The 16,288-nt window shown below is 49.4% G+C and overlaps 2 protein-coding genes across 2 annotated transcripts; both read right to left on the bottom strand.

Annotated features, from left to right (window-relative positions):
• Nucleotides 1-10,298: 10,298 nt before the first annotated feature.
• On the bottom strand, nucleotides 10,299-10,646 carry NCS57_01444300 (TfdA family Taurine catabolism dioxygenase TauD; the record flags this gene model as incomplete). The annotated part of the gene is made up of 1 exon (XM_053064045.1): nucleotides 10,299-10,646. One exon carries the CDS (start codon nucleotides 10,644-10,646, stop codon nucleotides 10,299-10,301), a length of 348 nt encoding a protein of 115 aa, XP_052906328.1.
• Nucleotides 10,647-10,713: 67 nt separating this feature from the next.
• Nucleotides 10,714-11,162, bottom strand: NCS57_01444200 (Alpha-ketoglutarate dependent xanthine dioxygenase; the record flags this gene model as incomplete). Its single annotated transcript, XM_053064044.1, has 2 exons — nucleotides 10,714-11,003; nucleotides 11,057-11,162. 2 exons carry the CDS (start codon nucleotides 11,160-11,162, stop codon nucleotides 10,714-10,716), a joined length of 396 nt encoding a protein of 131 aa, XP_052906327.1.
• Between the last annotated feature and the right edge of the window lie 5,126 nt (nucleotides 11,163-16,288).

The following is a 16,288-nucleotide window of genomic DNA, read 5'->3' as shown; positions in this document are numbered from 1 at the left end:
TCTTCATGTTCACCATGAAGGTTACTTCAGCCCCCTGAAGCACTCCCAACGGAGCGCCACAGATGGACTTTTCGACATAACATCCGCATCAAGCATGATGAAGCATTATTGCCATTGCATTGACAATACCTTAACTTGGCGACTCGATGAGCGAAGTCGCCCCGGCCGCCGCAAACAGAGAGAAAAGTGGTAGAGCCATGATGGCGTGAAAACCGCGACACAGGGGGCATAATATATGACCGACACATTCATCCAATGCCTCTCCTCTCCTTCGACTGAGCAGGCCGCAGCCGACATGGAGGGCAGCGACACACCCATAATGGCTATGAAAGCAAGCGAGGAGCTAAAGTCATGAGACCAGGAGAACGCGGAAAGGTTCGAGGCGTACAGCCAACACAGAAAGGACTGAGGAGCCTTGCCAGAGAAGATCGTACAGGACTCCAAGAGCCTGGAGGAGGCACTGGGCCTTGAAGCAACGTGCTCTTCAAGGACATTATGGGCCAGACGGGAGAACTTCTTCTGCTGCTACTACATACACGATCCTCTAGCTCAGTTAACCCATCGAGGGCCGGGCTCCAACTATAATAAAGAATACATTTTCAACACATCATAGCATCATGTCCCAATGCTAACACAGTGGCCTCTGCTGCTACTACATATACACAGGCCAGTCGGACATTGAAGATGTTTCCGAGAATTACACTTCATTGCATGCCAAAGACATTATCGAGTAGCCGCATTAACCTTTATAGGGCCTAAGCTTTAGCGGTATCTGTATTAGCTTTAATAAGGTCTATAGTAATAGCAGAATTAGTAGTAGTAATAATAATTAGTCGAACCTCTCGGGCTAGTATATTTCTGCCTTAGCTAACTAATAAGTACCTTCTTTTTATTAGCTTCGGGGATGTCGCGAGATAAACATAGCATATCAGCTGTTTGCTAATAGACAAATCGTCTACATACTAACAATGAGGAACCTCTTATTGCCGGCCTTGGGAACCTCGCGTGCCTGAATGTGGACCTGCGCAAGGTCGCGGACGTGCACAAAGTTCCAGAAGATTGCGCCAGGAACATCTTCCAGCCCACCAGAGATAGAGCGATTCGTGTCCCAGGTGGTGACATTCAGTGCCGAGAAGGATAGGGCACGTGTCGGAGGGCCAAATACCATCGGGGGTGAGGTCGAGACGGAGCTTTGTTACTTCATCCATTTCCAAGCGGCCTTCTCTGCCAAGGCCTTGGACGCGACGTGAGCGGTAGCAGCATCAGCAGCTTTGGCGTAGCCATAGGTGACGTCGTTCCAATCACTCTCGTTACATACGTGGCTGCGAATGGAGATGTAACGACAACTCATTTGGCATCTATACCATGGACGGCAAGAGACTCAAGGAGGACATTGGTTCCCTTGATTGCCGGAACAAACATCTTGGTCCCATTGTCGTTAATGTTGAGCGTGAATGGATTTGTGATGTGTAGAACCTGGACGCATAGAAGTTGTCAGTGACGTTAACTAGAATCGTAAGACCCACATCTTAAGTGCAAGTTAAGCACTAGACAGTTGGAATTTACGTGCTCCATCCATACTTTTGACAGCTTCATCAAAAGCGCCCAAGGCAGTCGTATTATGAACAATGACTACGGAGAGCTTATCCGAGTTCTAAGAAAGATTCTTCAGGACCGTGTCGCCCGAGGTTTGGGACCAGACAGCTCCTCGCACACGGTAACCATTTCACTGTAGGGTTGCTAAGATATGGGTAGCAATGAAGTCGCTGGTGCCAGTGACGAGGATGAGTTTTCGAGAGGAAGTTATCTTGTTTGATCGAGAGGGACCAATGAAGGAATGTGACATATGCGTGCTTTTCGGTCAAGTCTTGTCAATAGCCCCGTTAACAAGCGCCATCAAACACAATATCAATTATGATGTTATTAGTATATAACGACACTAAAACCCAATGTTATAAAACACTGTGACATATTTAACAATCCAGTAATGACCAAGTCTAAAAAAGCCCTGCCTTGAAAAAGATACTATCCAGGTGGTTAGGAAGCTTGTACTGCGATGGATTATTCTCAGTGGAAAGCGCAGCTGCCTTGCTACGGACAGTATTAGCGGCGGCGGCGATACTAGATCGTTGCTTAGGAGTAGAATGGCTATCCTCTGTCATGAGTCCATATAGAAGACCACCTATAGGTTTTGCAAGTTAGTAGAGTTAAGAGCGGACGGGTATAGATGCCTCTCTAGGGCACGGCTATGTGTATGTGTGTCTTACAGGCAAGTGCGTTCTGGGCGTCGAATTCGAAGACGATAAATACATAAGCAGCTGCTTCTGGATCTTCGCCCAATGCCCTGGCAATGCAGCAAAATAGGGCAGACAAGGATGACGTTGTCGCGCTGAGTGCCGCCATTATATCTTGCTTAGGAGAACCGGGCAAGATGCACCCAATGCCAAACTGTAGAAAGGATCCCATATCGGCAACATATCCCGGCCAAACCAATCTTGGTTTGAAGATGGGAATGACCCGAAACGCTTGGAGGATTATTCCAACTAGTTTTACCCAATACTAGAATGCAACTGATTAGCAAGAGGGGAGGTTAAATGGAACGGCTTTCATGGGTAGTGAAGGATAAGAAAACGAAAAGGGAACTGCAGCTTTACCTTCCAGTTTTTTGTCCAGTCGCCGGTTTCATACGCAATTGCTATCACAAAGTTGTAAATGCAGCATAGGAGAACGAATCCGGCTACCAGGCCACGGAAAACTTTCAGCAGTGTCTCGGAGAACGTAGGCGCCGCTTGGTTCAGATCCTCGAACCGTTGATAATCTGGGTTGTAGACTTGCAACTCGTTGTTGGCGCCCAGGATTCTTCTCGGACCTGGACCACGGTTCACTTGAGCATCTGCACGATTATAGATGTCAGTCTTTGACAGTTCTCCCCAGTTAATGGTGTTGTCCTCCACTTACTTCCAGCTGCTGCCGCGTTGGTAATTATGCAGTAGATGTCAATGAGAGAGCTAACTCCAGTGACGACAGGACAGAGGGCGCTCAAGACTAGGTCAAACTGAAGCGCGGGTTAGCGGAGGGCCGGTGTGTAATTACACCATGGGGATCTCACAATTTGGAATCCATCTAGCTTGGCTGTGATGGTAGGAGCCGGTGGCGAACCGTTTTGGGGGGTCGAAGCCAGATTCTCGATAGTTGATCCTGGTCTCCCACCGGAGACGGATGCCATGGTGGAAGCTCCGTTATGAACGGGGCCAGCAGAGGGAGGAGATTTGCCACGAGGAAGCGCAGAATCAGCTCTCGGTTTCAAGCCATTGAGAACATCAGCATCTTGGGTCAGATTAATCACTGATGCCACGTTTGCTTTCGAAGCCGTTTTGCCGGCACGTCGACTGGCTCTGGATTTCGTCTTGAGTGTGTGTCGAGGAGAAGAGCCAGGCTGAAGCCAAGACTTGACTTGATCCTCTGAAGGGAACAACGTAGTCGGGTTACCAAACACCTCCGGATCAAACGGCATCTTGCCATACACAGTGCCTGCGTAAATGTTCAGTGCCCAGGAGGGAATGGTGGTCATGGCGTTGAGGATCGTTAGAGGTGTGTCGGAGCCCATAAATACACTCCAGATCGTCGAGATAATGGGGATCTTGATCGGTGAGCTGATCACCTTCCACAATTCGGTCATGATCTCCGGGATTGCCCCCACGGCATTGGTCAGGACGATCTTGATAGCGTCAAAGAGTGTCCAGAATGCATCACCCAGTAATTGGCTGAGCGCTTCGAACACGTTGACTTGACCGTCGAACACGGCCATGAACTTGTTCAAAACATCCGTCAGCAATTTAACGATATTGCTTGCTTCTTCATCAAAAATTTTCCCGATCGCTGCGGTGATAGCACCGACCAAGCCGGTCAAATCCGGCAGCTGGAACACGTCGCCGAGGATGTCGCTGGCCTGCTTCGTGAGCCACGTCAGAGGATTGAACTGGCCAATTAGCTTCATGAGAGGGCTGTCGAAAATGAAGCCGAGGACTTTTGTGAAGAAGTTTGGGTGGTCATCGTCCATCGAAGTAGTCCGCGTATCCGGGATCCATTGCGCAAACTGGTCCTTGATGGTGTTGAAAAGCTGGGTCATGATGGGTTCAAAAGCAGTGACGCTGTAGCTGACGAACTCAAAGCCTGCCTGAATCGTCTTGTTGACCAACTACGGAAAACGTCAGCTACCTCCGGGTCCTGTTGAAGAGGTAATACGGAAACCTACAGCCTGAGTTTCCAGCACCTTGTCAATGTCGAAAATGAAGCCCAGCCAGTCGAGAAAGCCAGTGATGTCTATGCCCAAGGCTGACTTGAGGAATCCCGCAAAGGTCCGTACTGCACCGGCCAAGGTCGAAATGGCGAAACGGAAAATCTTGCCGGCGATGGAGAGGAATATGGAGATGCCTTCATCCAGTATCTGCATAGCAAACTTGATGCTTGCTGAGAGGCCAGACTTGATGCATTCCCAGACATCACCGAAGAAGTTCGCAACATCCGTGACCGCCTTTGAAATCCAGCTGCCATCATCTTTTACATATTGACCATTGTCAAGTTGCGTAAAAGAGTCAATAGTCGAGGGAGCGTCTTTTACGCGACTGATTGCCAGTGTTAGTGGGCACGCCTCGCGAGTTGTGCTGCTGGTACTGCTCTTGTCGACATTATCTTGAACAGTTTGGAAGCGACTTAGCAAAGTGGCAGCAGCGTTGAAATTGGTCGTTATTGGAAAGTTGACTAATCTGCCGTCGGTGGTCGAAGCGGTTTGAAGCGAAGCGACCGTGTTGTATTTCGGCAATTGAGTTGAGATACGCTGAGCTGGGTCGATAGACACGGATGTGGTGCCAAACTGGGTGAGACCAATCTCATAACTTGGAACGGCAATGGCATCGTTGATTCGTTGGACGATGTTGATGGAACCCGATGGATCTGTGTTGATCTTGGTCGGTGTCGTGTCGTTGAGCGTGTAGGTACCGTTGTTGACTGTCACGTAAGCCCAGTCACTGGAGAGGGTCTACACAGAGCACTATCAGTGGCTGGGGAGACAGACGAGGAGTTGGAGAGAGGAATAATCGTACAACAGGGTAGTTAGGGCCAACTGGAAGGCCAGTCTGTGCATTCAACGGCTGGATGGATGTTATATGCGCTGGGTATGTCAGTGACTGAGGTTGGTTGGCTGCAGGCCGAACAGCTATGATGGTTTCCTGCCAGAGGGAGGACTGGGGCGCGAGGTAAAGATGTTTTACAGTTGCGTTAGAGTTTGTGACATAGATCAGCTCGACTGATGCAGATGACACGTTATACTGGGTCGAAATTTCCCGGACATCGGAGCGAATAGGCAAGCCAGAGGCCTCCCAAGTGATGGCGGTGGAGTTTGGCTTGGCTCTGGTACCCTTGATGTAATACATGTCATTGGAAGCTGAGACAGCCAAAACAACGAGCGTCAAGCCGTTTTGTGAAGCAACAATCTGTTTGAAAGCAGTTGAAGGCAAGACAACTTGAGGAGCCTGATCTGGTTTGCTCGAGGGGAAGAAGGCAATGCCATGATCAGAAGCAACAAACAAGTCGGTAAAGCCGTTTGGAGCAGGGCAAGAAAACAGATTGTGGGCAACACCTAGCGCACTAAAGTCGAACTGGACGGTCAGTGAGTTATCCATGTTGGAGAAGCAGGCGCCAACAGTCTCGTTGGCCATCTTGAACATGGTGAAGGTTCCTTCAAAGAAGCCAGCCGAGAGATTGCCTGGCACAACCTGTAGAATGGACTGGTACACCTGAGGAGGGGGAACAGGGACCGGATCGGCACCATCAGGGACAGCAGGAATAGTGTAGTTATCCGAGAGCAGGCCGCCAAAGGCCTTGGTACCGAGAGCGATGACGCCTTCTCCAGTAGGTGTAGAGCCTCCACAGCTGAGAGCGGTGATGTCCAGAGTGCCAGTCACTGTCTTGTTGGAGCGAGCCACCCATTGAATAGCTGATTGTTCCCTTGTCAACATCGGGAGTGAGGAAGAAGGCCAGATTGGAGAGCACCCACCAGTTGGATCAAATGTTACAAGACTCACAACAGCCGTGTACAGCGTTTGAGTCTGAGCTGCATCAGCCGACACGGCAGCAAGCACGATGGTGTTGGTTGTAGCGGTGATGGCCTGAGTGACGTCGTAAACCAGAACCGCATGCCCCACTGCGGTGACAGGGCTGATCATGTAGCTTTGCCAGGTTTCAGCACCACCCTCGACGTGACGCAGACAATAGAGCTGCTGTAAAAGTTATAAGATATGTGATCAAGGTACTCAGGCGGGGAAGAAACTTACATTGTCATTGCCGATGGAAAAGGTCATCGGTTGGCCATCATTGTCCTGGACGAGCGCAAGCCGAGAGACTCCGCCAAATGCAGTGACAGGGGCAGTATGAGATACAAATTCAGAACAGACTTTCAGTGCAATCGTTGCGTTAGGGCTTGGTTCAAGCTTGAAGGTGCCGTCATCCTGGAGCGCAGAAACAGGGGCAGGCACTGGCGTTTGGATGGATAAAACGGGGGTAAGCTGGGGATTTGCCATTGTGATGAACGGACTAGGTCAGAGAGTATGGGGTTTGTATAGAGCGCTGAGATAGACTGAGGAAACGTGGGCAATGAATACGATCACAAACCGTTGCATAGGCAGGTAGGTGTTTACGGGATGCCTTACCGCGCTGAGGGAACATGACTCAGACGAGGCGAATGGCAAGTACTAAAATACTCTTTTGCATTACGAATACAGAAACATCCAGGGGAGGATATGGTGTGATACATCAATATACACTACATGATTCAGAGTTGTTGAGCTCCGGCATGATTCCAAGGATGTCCCAACAAGACACGGGCCAGAGTTGAGCCAGTATCACATTCACAACCTGCGGGCCGCACCGCATTAGGGAGTTTATTTACCTCTTGGCATGCGGGGAAGCTTCAAACTGCATTAGCGTCCTGAATACAATGTGCGATTGGGGTTTGCCAAGCACCAGCAGTCTCGAAACAGGTCAGTAACTATGCAAAGCAAGCCTCACTGACGCGATTTAAACATTTCCCACGTTCCAGGAGATAGCCGAAGTTACTAGTTCTTTCAGCTCCATTGCCAACATGGCCTGATCGAGTGAAATGCCCCATTGCGGCGCCATCATTCAGCTAGGTCTATCTCAGTCTGGATTCCCGAGCTAGACTGATTATGTGGAGAGGGTTTGCATCCTGAATGCAAACGAGTGGAACAGAACATTGTGTTGACTCACCATTGCAGTCATAGAGGTTGCCTTGAGCCACTCGAACCACGAACTGGCGGAAAAGGAGGGCCTCGAACCCGATAGCTATGTGATTGACCGATATAGATTAGGCTAGGTAGGCAAGCAAGCTGACCTGGCTGACCTAGACATATACATGCCACTGATGGGTCGGGCGTCTCAAGCGTGAAAGGTACAAATGTGATCAAGAGAGGGGTTAAGACATGGCTGGCTGGCATCAATACTGATAAACAAACGACCGGCATTACATCTGGTAACCTCGGGACCCTTCACTAGAGATTTAGATCATAAAAGCATACATAATTTATCCCCTCGCTTCCCATTAGACCTCTGCCAGTTATTCAACAGCCGATGGTTGACAATCAGCAACCATGACCAACGCTACGCCCGGCACTTTGGCCGAGTTCGACCTCGTCCTTTCGGTCACGCAAGCTTCGCTCAATGCACAGTTCATGCACCTTTTTCTCACTCCGCTGGCTGAAGATGATAGCCAATTCCTCATCAACCACTCGATGGTTCTCAAGACCACGCCCAAGTCCAAAGCCGGCATTTTCGGTTCCATTGAGTGCCCCCAAGTACTGATGGATCTGCCCGATGTTGCCACCAACGCACGTATCGTGAGGCTAGCATTCAAATTCCTGACCAACACTCCGGGTTCGAGTGGTGATGTGCGAAAGGGCATCCCTCCTTATGGTTGTTTTACCTACCCACTCCTTCTACGTAATTAAACTGACTGCGATCCCACAGATCCGACTTATGATAGCTTTTTCAAGTGGTGGGATGAGAGCGAAGGGGATCCAGAGTTGAAGAGCGAAAATATCAACGGATGGACTTTCAGCTTTGAATGCTCACTCGGCCAAGCCAACATTCAACACATTGAAGAAAGTAAGTCGTGTTTCGGCGCTTCACACTCGCACGCAACTCACAGAGACTAACCGCCGCGCGATAGGGTACCTCCACCCCTCCACAGTTGATCAGCTGCAGAAGGCAATCGACAACAAGTCATTCCAGCCAGCTTCCCTCTTCTGCTTGTTTGAAACGGGTCAGCTCGCCAGAAGCTTTCAGATGGCGGATGCGACGGGCAAGCCTGTGACGGATCAGCAAGCAGTCAGCAACTTCATCATTGGGCTCACGACCCGTTTCGCCCCTCCACCGCCCGGTGCGGACATCGCAACCCCGGGGAACGGGTTGCCAACTCCAGACAACCCCTTTATTCTTGGGTACGGCATCCGTCAAGTCGACCCCGAACCCCTGCCCCAAACCCCCCAATTCGATCCCCAGAATTTCCAGTTCAGCATAACCCACCAACCCAATGGCTTTGGCACGTTGAATTTCCTGATGCTGCTGGGCCCCATCACGCCGCTCACTGACGTCACCAACAACCTCAGCGCTGGCATCTTCGCAACGCCCTTTCTCACGGCCATTGGTGCCGACGCACCTAGTCCTACCAACGGTCCGCAGTACGACGGTACTCTAGTCATCTCAGCAAAATCGTTCAAACTTGAATACATTGCCAAGCAGCTACAGGATCTCTTTGCCATGCCCAATCCTACTTTCCCAGACATCAGTGTCCACACCGATTCCAACAAAGTGGACTGGGAATCTTGGAATAGTTACAAAACCACAGCCGCCTGGCACTCTGATCAATTTGGCAAAAACGAGTACGACTTCTATGCGTATAATGGGACATGGGGTAATGAAGTCGCCATCACTAGCAACTATGCTGGCCAGCGGATGCCAGTTGACGCCGCTCGCAATCTGACTATTACAACATCTGGTACGAACTGGGCACGATATCTTGAAACGGTTACTCCCAGTAAGTCATCGTCTTCTCTTCTCTTTTGGCAAATGACTGGCACTGATGACATGACATGGTGACAGGCTGGAAGTTCCTTAACCCGCGTAGTGGAACCCTCTCTGCCGAGACCACCATAGTTCCCATCGACCTGCAATATAATGTCACGACTAACGATCAAGGTGCCTGGACTTTCACACAAAACGCAGATAAGACAAAACTTCCACCCATGGAAGACGACCCCAGTCACCCCGGTCAAAAGCAGCTGGTCTTGAAGAAGCAGAACGAGCAGGGACAAGGACTTCCAGTCAACATCAAGACAACAGGCTCGTACTTCAGACTGGGCATTTTCAACGAGGAGTACGTCAACATCCTTTCTTTCTCTCTGTCTCGTTCCTTATATTATTTTTTCTTCGTCATTGTTCGTGTGCGTCATGGCGTGTATCTAACTTCTGGGATCTCCAGTGCTTTGAGGATCTCCATAACTCGCGGTCTCGCTCCTGTCGCCCGATCAATCTGGGCTATGTATCAAGCTCATTTGTCAAACTCCCTGAGCTCTCTAAACAGCCACATTGTCATGCCAGTATGTCAACCAAACTGTATGTGCCTTTGCTATCAGATAATAACCTATGGATAGGTTGGCAACGTGTTCACCTTTAATGGACTGAGCTTGGATAAGGATGGTCACGTTTATACTCTGATGAGATACCAGACACGATCTGGCGACGGTCAAGTGATGGATGTGTCAAGCGGGCTTCATGTAAATGATGAAAATTGATAGTTACCTGGTTTGTCTATTGAGCAAAATTGCATTGCTACAGTTTAGAAAACCTTCTTATAGTAACGAGGGTTACGGACTTATCTATAATTCTTTGACTTATGTACACATAATTCCTCCGGAGAGAGAAACTCACGGTACCATGGGAGGTCGACTTGCGGCCATGTTACACTGCCGAAATAGCCGAACTTCGTTTTCTGCAAATGCCCCAACAATGGAATGCATCACCCCGTGGTTATTGAACAGAACCAGGTCTCCCTCTTCCCAGTCATGAGGATAAACAAACCGAGGGCTGGTGGCTGGTCTCTGTAGACGGTACAACATCTCCCTCACTTTCTCCAAGTCATCAATCACACTTCCGTCCTGAAGATGGATCTTGCGGGCTGGTGTTGGATATGCCATCAGTGCAAGCTGCCCCATCAAGGGGTTTTTCTAAGCTATTGGATACTTTTTGATCTTTTCTTGGTGAATCATGGGTAGATTTGCGTTAGGAATTTCTAGGCCTTCTGAGAATAGACCAAGCCCATTGGAACTTGAATGCGCCTTGCTCATCCAGATGTACGGATGCGGAGCATACTCGATAAAGGTGGTTCGAACAAATTCTTTGTCGCCCTCGGAGAGCATATTGTACATCCGATACCCCCCGATAAAGGCAGTCGTACCAAGAGGAACATTGATCTCTTCTCCGGAGCCGTCATCATAGCGACAAACTTGACCTCTGCCTTGGGGTACTTTGCTAGCAAACAGCAAGGCGACTAGGGGAGGATCCAGGTCATACATGGCTGAGTCGATATGCCATCGATAGAAATGGGTAAACTTAAGATCTTCCTCTTCTGCGATGGAGTGTTTATGAAAGGATCGGTGGTGAGGGTGTAAGTTTCAGGTTTCGTAAGCCCTCGAAGAACTCCACTGAGCCGTGTCCAATAATTTGGACCTGCGGCTGTGTCGGAACAATGGTCAAATCTTTGTGAAGAACACTTCGTTTGTCAAGCCCCTTTCCATGGCTGTAGACGCTGGCCTCGGGATCAAAGCGCCGGGTCAGCTCAAACTGAGCTTGTGGAGAGAGGCCATGTTGGTTCTTGATCAACATAACATTGTGACGGTAAAGAGCCGAACGAAGGATACTGAAGGATTTGTCTTGGGTAGCGTTAGCTTGGAGAAACATACAGTTCCTGTCACCTGAGACTCACCATTTAGATTTTCGATATCAATGCCAGAAAGTTGGACACCAAAATCTATGATCGATTCCTCAAACGGCTTGGGGAGAGGGGAGGTGTGAATGCCAAGAGATCCCATGGTTAATGAACGCTTTTCAAGAGTGATGCGGTTGATTTTCATCAGTCTCCTTGAATTACATGGTCAACAATCCATCTTTAAATAAATGATCAGGCCTCTGTGGAGGTGACTTTCAGATGGCAACCCTCATCTGCGGGTGAGTCAACGAAAGTCTTCCGCCTTGTGGGTCCGAGGCGCGGGCGAGATTACAGAGCAAACGTGTCCTTGACGGAGGTTAGAGCAGTTAAATACCCCATGAGAGGCTTAACCTTTTATGATAATATAGCTAGGTATGACTCTTTGACTATAGGTAGCAGCAGGTTAAACAAAAAAGGCCACTGTGTTAGCATTGGGACATGATGCTATGATGTGTTGACAATGTATTCTTTATTATAGTTGGAGCCCGGCCCTCGATGGGTTAACTGAGCCAGAAGATCGTATCCTTGGCGGCCCTGGCGCATATTGACTCGATATCAAGTAGGTCGAAGCTGCTCTTTCTGGGTCGTTTTCTTGGGGAACGAGCGGGGCTGGAGTGGTCTTCAGAAAAGCAAGCATTAGAGCAGTCATTGCACGAGAAACGAAGATGAAGTTCGTACCTTTCTGGGAGGAGGCGGTGGGGTTGTGGCATAGAGCTCGTTATATGACGGAGGAAGCGTTGTCGGCGGAGACGGGGGCGATTCAGCGGCAAGTACAACGCCACCCTTGCCGGCGTAAAGACCATCCAGGTCGGCGTCCTGGGCAATGGACCTGGCCATTGGAGAGGCGGCAAGGTCACAGACAGTACGGGCAGTGGCATCTTGGAGAATGCCGGCACCGAAGTAGACGTTCAAAGAAGTTGCTTGCGACAGGATCTAACTTGTCGCCATGCTCTCTCTGCCTTTTGGGTGTCAAGGGCCCTCTGGGTACGATCAGTTGGGGTGGTCGATGTAGCCGGAAACTGAGACAAGTGGTCCTGGACCCAAGCTGTTCGCGTCCAGCCTGGTGCGGCTCATTCGGGCATCCGACTGTCAATTCGGTGATGGTCTCTGGAGGGATGCTCAAGAGTAGTGTTGTGACATTAGGCACAATCTTGAGTTGGATTGGGACCCGAAGCTGGAAGAATGTCGTCTTGTTGAGAGCATTATAAGAAATGCGAAACGTGACACGGCGTGATGAATCTTTGGTACGGTCGTGATAGAGGCAACGCGTGTTGTCGTCGGCGTCAGACCAAGCGACGACTGCTTGAGAAACCTCGATATCGATATCATCCGAGGGTGATGATGGGGATGCGGTCGGCTTTGGAGCAATCTCTTGGATTCTAATTGACAAAAGCGTACGTTAGTAAATCTGATCCCAACAAGGGCACCCACAGAGTATTGCATCTAAAGAAGTGCAAGAACAAAGCTCATTCGAAGGAGAAGCCGTTGGTGCGATTCCCAGTGACCGAGATAGCTTTCGCAACAGGATGCGGAACCCACAGGACGACTCAATGGCACCTAGACATGCCAGTCCCACACCCTCAGGCGACACACAAGGATAAATCCTACCCCCGCGAGCCCCTTTCCACCCCCGGAATTACCCGTAGCCTGGCAGTGGATGGCTAGGACCAACTTGTCTAGAGTGACTGCGATGTGCGATGCAGGACTCCACTGAGCAGGGTGCGTCCAGGATACCTTGGAACTGACCCTTGTGTTAGAGCTTCCATGGCATGGGTTAATGAATGAACCAGGCTCCGTCGCGGAATACGAATCGGCAAGCGCGTTGAAAAGGATGCTGAAGGAGAGGTGACAGCAGCATAGGAGGATTGCGCTGGGGGAATGTGTGCTTCAGTGAATGAAGCGGGAGGAGATGAGACGGATGGAAAGGAAGATAAAAACCGGGAAACTCCCTTTGCGAAAGATGAAATTGGCGACCGAGGAGGAATGAGCTGTTGAAGTAGGTAGGCTGTGCGCGTGGGTGAATGGAGTAGGCCTCGGAGGTGAATGAGGTGAATGATGAGATAAACACAAAAACACTCGCGACGAGGAGGAGGAGGAACGCGTCATCCAAGTGAGGCCCAGCGCGTGGGTGAATAAGGCAAATAGGCAGAAGTGAATGAGGCAAATAATAAGATAAGAATCGGAGCAGTCGTGATGAGGAGTGATGGGGAGTGATCTGGGATGTTCCGTTCTACCTCTACCAGAGCGGGTGCAATAACAGGATCTTTGGGGACATGTGTTGCTTGAAGAATTCCACGGCAGATAAGACACTGAAGCTGCCGGCACAGGCGGTCTGGAAGCTGTGGATGACGCCGGGGGCGCCATCATTGTAGCTAGTACGTACAAGGCCCAGGCAGGCTTTCAGGCGCCGAACATGGGGATCTGAGTAAGGTAGAAGATGCTCCTGGTAAGGTTGAGGCTGCTACTGGTGCGCTACTTGACGCGTCGTAATATGGGCAGAGTCGGCGTGGGAGAACTAAGGTTATGTAGTTGGTGATGGGGTTTCCGTAATGACGGATAGATCGAGCTGCATGGAGACCTAAGCAATTTGCGGGCCTTCCTGGTTTCGTTTAGTCGTGGGTTTGTTGATGCAAGGATGCATCGAGCACAAAGTTCATTCATATCAAAGCCCTCATTTCATGATAAAGTCCTCGAAACCAAACATGTCCAGAAACATGATATAAACCCCATATAGGAACACCTAGAAGGGCGTTGACTATATTACTCTCCCATTCAGCTATTACTGTTATTTTCTTTCATTCATGACATTGAGTATTTGGCACTTGGATCTCACAACAATGGAATTTAGGTCGACTGTTGTCGACGCAACCACCCTCGGAGATCTATTTGATGCTGAACTGAGTCTACACGTAATCTATACCGATGAGTTGGCCATTGTGGGCGGCCAGGACCCTTTTTGGAGTGACGGAAATCATATCTATCCAGCTGCTAACCACAACGACTCGCAGTCCCCCGTCTATTGTAAGTAATAGGCATCTAAGCCTGTGACCTATTTAATTTCAACACTACTGGTAGTGGGGAACACCTGACCTAGTGGCAGGCTGCCGTATGCGAGATACAACCATCAAGTCTATAACTATCGTCAACCATCGAAGCAGTTGGTCGGCAAAAGTCATATCCTATGCTATGTCACAGGGTATAACGCTAATCAAATCATGGTCCTTGCATTTTTGTTTTCGTCTATAAAATAGGCCATTTATAGTTTCGTTATACTTGGTCATGCCTGGCTTAAATTGCGAAGCCGGGCATATGGTTTCTGACCTAGGTGGCAATAGAACCTCATGTTTATGTCTTTGGTTGGAGCGGCTTGCGGTACGAGGAATAAGCAGATAAAGATGTGGAGCAAGAGAAATGGAGAGAGAGGCAATGAGAAGCAAAGAACAAGACGTCATTGCCACTGATCCACTCGGCGAAAGTAGCAAGCCATGAAACCGGGATGTCATCATCAGCAGGGGTGAAGTCAGGTGGCTAAGATAGAATCGGCCTTTTCTTGCCTTCTACCTGTACCCGGTTTGTCATCCGATGAGGCGAAAGGGATAGCATGCAACAGGATGCAGAAAGATCAGGTATATAGTTAACAAAACAAGTAATATCAGTAGCACTCTTGCAACAGGGTGGATGCCTCTAATCCCAAAACTGGCAGAAGGTGAAGTTAGCCAAACGGAATAGCACGCATAAACTCGATGCCATGTGCGGGTAAGGCCGATATGCACGGTTAATGTCTATTGCTTGTTGGATGACTGCATAATCCTCAAGTTTCAACTATATCCTATCTCCCCTGGATCTTCTTGCTACGCATGTCACTTGAATACGATCTGCTGACTCAGGTATCCCATCAAGGGCCGAGCTTAAACTATAACAAGGACACAATAGCCACTTGGGTACATTGAACTTATTGACTACAAGATCTTGACAGCAATGGCCGCTTGGCAAACTTGTTCAATGTTAGCTACTGCGAGGTTCAAGACTCGAATGAGGAGATACAGTAAAAAACTACATGGTTTGACTTTCTCCTGGAGAATCTTGGGCCTGAAAACTAACCCGTTGATGACGACCCTTGAGACTCTTGGGTCTCCAGGGGAAATCCTCCAGCTCGGTTGTCTGGCAGCGTCAACAAAGTTGTCCAAAAGAAGCTTAGCAAGTGAGCAAAGCAGCAGGCAAAGCCCATAACTCACAAAGAGATCAAGGACTCCGTCTCGAAGTTCAGAGACCGGCGCCTTGATGATCGAGGTGCTGGGTCACAGTGAGTGTTGAAGCTAAAGATGGCCTCGCCTTGGAGATGGGAAGGCTTGGCGGGGCGTACCCGTCAAATATCCTGGCGCTGACTGTCTCGGTGTCTTCTGGTGTTTGCATGAGTGTGGTGGGAGTGATTGATACCTTGGCAGATGATAAAATAAAAGTATGCTCAATCATGAAATTCAGTAACGCCAGAACAAGTTAGGGGTCAAGCACACGAGGAGTGATTTCCGTTAAAGATTGTTAGGGTGCTTCATCGATTTTGAAGAACTAGAGCGTCCTCCAAGTTTGTATTTCACTCATGGAGTAGTGCAAGGCACATAAACATTAACTACAGCGCAGGAGAAGGGTTGGATACACTTAAGAGTCTCAAGGAAATGCACGCGTGTTTACAATACAGACGATATGAGAGCCTGTGGGTAAGGTAACATGTTGAAAGCATTGGGCGAGAAGACCCAGAAGGTCAGAACGTAGGTCCCTTTGAATCTAATCATTGATAGAGAGGACAAGGGAAACGTTGAACGGTCCAACCCTCCGTATCTTGCACTAACTACCTCGCGCGAAGGTGTCAAGCCTCTGAGCAGGAGCCAATTGCACGATACGTCAGTCAAAAGCATCAATCTGTTGTTCTTTGCGTGGTATGAAAGCTTTCCTACGGCCAAGCGCTGCTCAACTCTCTCGAGCATGCGACTGACGCAGGTGTAGTGGTGTTAGACGGGCCAGACCTAATCAGCGCATTGTCGGTCTCTTTGTCTAGTACCCTACACAGCGATCTTTAAAGCTGAAAATCAGCCTTGAAGGCCTCTTGAAACCCGCCTGTGTTGAAAGCAAGTTGGGAGGATATGTGGATAGCCTCTATGCTTGGCTTTATCCCGATGATTATGCTCCTATACGCGTTTACAGCTCTTGAGTGCTCGATGTTGGTGCCTTCCT

This window comes from Fusarium keratoplasticum, chromosome 13 (genome assembly GCF_025433545.1).
Source record: "Fusarium keratoplasticum isolate Fu6.1 chromosome 13, whole genome shotgun sequence".
NCBI classification, from domain to species: Eukaryota; Fungi; Ascomycota; class Sordariomycetes; order Hypocreales; family Nectriaceae; genus Fusarium; species Fusarium keratoplasticum.
The sequence above is the reverse complement of the archived record's forward strand: the minus strand, read 5'-3'. Positions and strand labels throughout refer to the sequence as shown.